At 42.8% G+C, this 1,374-nt stretch overlaps 1 protein-coding gene across 1 annotated transcript; it reads left to right on the top strand.

Annotated features, from left to right (window-relative positions):
* Positions 1-241: 241 nt before the first annotated feature.
* LOC126909712 (uncharacterized) lies at positions 242-1,135 on the top strand. The gene has a single exon (XM_050692143.1). The coding sequence runs from the start codon at positions 242-244 to the stop codon at positions 1,133-1,135; it is 894 nt and encodes a 297-aa protein (XP_050548100.1).
* Positions 1,136-1,374: the final 239 nt, after the last annotated feature.

The raw sequence follows: 1,374 nt of genomic DNA, 5'->3' as shown, positions 1-1,374 counted from the left end.
CCACTTCAATTAAGAAATTTAATAATGTGGTGTAGGGGCCCCAGTTGGTTAATTAAGAAAAGTTCTGAGTGGCCCAGGTCAACTTTTGACGAAGATCGTCTAATAGAAATATCGACAGAAGAGCGCGCAACAACGCAAGTGTTGGTGTCGGCGATTAGTCTTGACTTGTCAATTTTAAATAATTACTCGTCACTAACAAATTTTCAACGCGTTTTAGCATATTGTTATCGGTTTGTGAATGATGCGTTGGCTAAAACACGTAAAGTATCAGTACGGGCCTGTGCAGGCGGATGAAATTGATAAGGCGACTACATACATAATAAAAGTTATTCAAAAGTATTACTTTGGGGAAGAAATACAAAGTATTCAAAAGCTATGTACAATAAAACCAAAAAGTAATTTAATGCGTTTAAATCTATTCTTAGATGAGAAGAGCGTGCTCAGGATAGGCGGTCGTTTAAGAAAAACGGTTAATTTGAGTCCGTTACAGCGTCATCCAGTTATATTGCCGGCTAAGTGTGAATTTACTAAATTAGTATTTGTTAACGAGCATTTAAAACTTATCCACGGTGGACCGCAATCTATGTTGGCGTCGATCCGTTTAAAATACTGGCCACTAAATGGACGTGACATTGCGCGACAGGTAGCGCGGTCTTGTGTGCCATGTTTTAAATGTACGCTCATTGTAGTCCAGCCGATCATGGTTGATCTGCCCGCTGAGCGGTTAGAACCGTCCCGGGCGTTCCTTAAAACAGGTATTGATTTCGCGGGACCATTTTTCGTAAAGTCTAGTCAGCGAAGAAAAGACCCCGTTAATAAGGCGTACTCGTGCATATTTGTGTGCTTTGCCGTTCACATAGAGTTAGCAAGTGGACTAACTATGCCTGCGTTTATCAATGCACTGCAACGATTCTGTGATCGTCGCGGTCTTTGTTCAGATATTTTTTGCGACAATGCTACGAATTTTATTGGTGGAAGACGTCAGCTTGACGAGCTACACTCCTTATTTATGTCCAATGAGCACCAAGAGCAAGTTATAAATCATCTATCTAATGTCAGTATACAGTGGCATTTCATACCCCCTCGTTCGCCCCATTTTGGTGGGTTATGTGAGGCTGCGGTCAGATCGCTATAGTCTCATATTTTTAAAACGCTAGGAAACGCATTGTTGACGTTTGAAGAGCTCAATACAGTGTTGGTGCGCGTGGTGGCGACCTTGAATTACCGGCCGCTAACGCCCCTTTCCAACGATCCAAACGACATGTCTGTTCTCACGCCAGGCCATTTTCTTATTGGCGATTCTCCAAGTGCATGACCAGAACGTGACGAAACCACTACGACACCAAACCGACTTACGAGGTGGAGAAGAGTGGT

This window comes from Daktulosphaira vitifoliae, unplaced genomic scaffold (assembly GCF_025091365.1).
Source record: "Daktulosphaira vitifoliae isolate Bord-2020 unplaced genomic scaffold, ASM2509136v1 Scaffold_990, whole genome shotgun sequence".
In the NCBI taxonomy this organism is placed as follows: domain Eukaryota; kingdom Metazoa; phylum Arthropoda; class Insecta; order Hemiptera; family Phylloxeridae; genus Daktulosphaira; species Daktulosphaira vitifoliae.
This window is presented reverse-complemented; position numbering and strand designations above follow the sequence as displayed.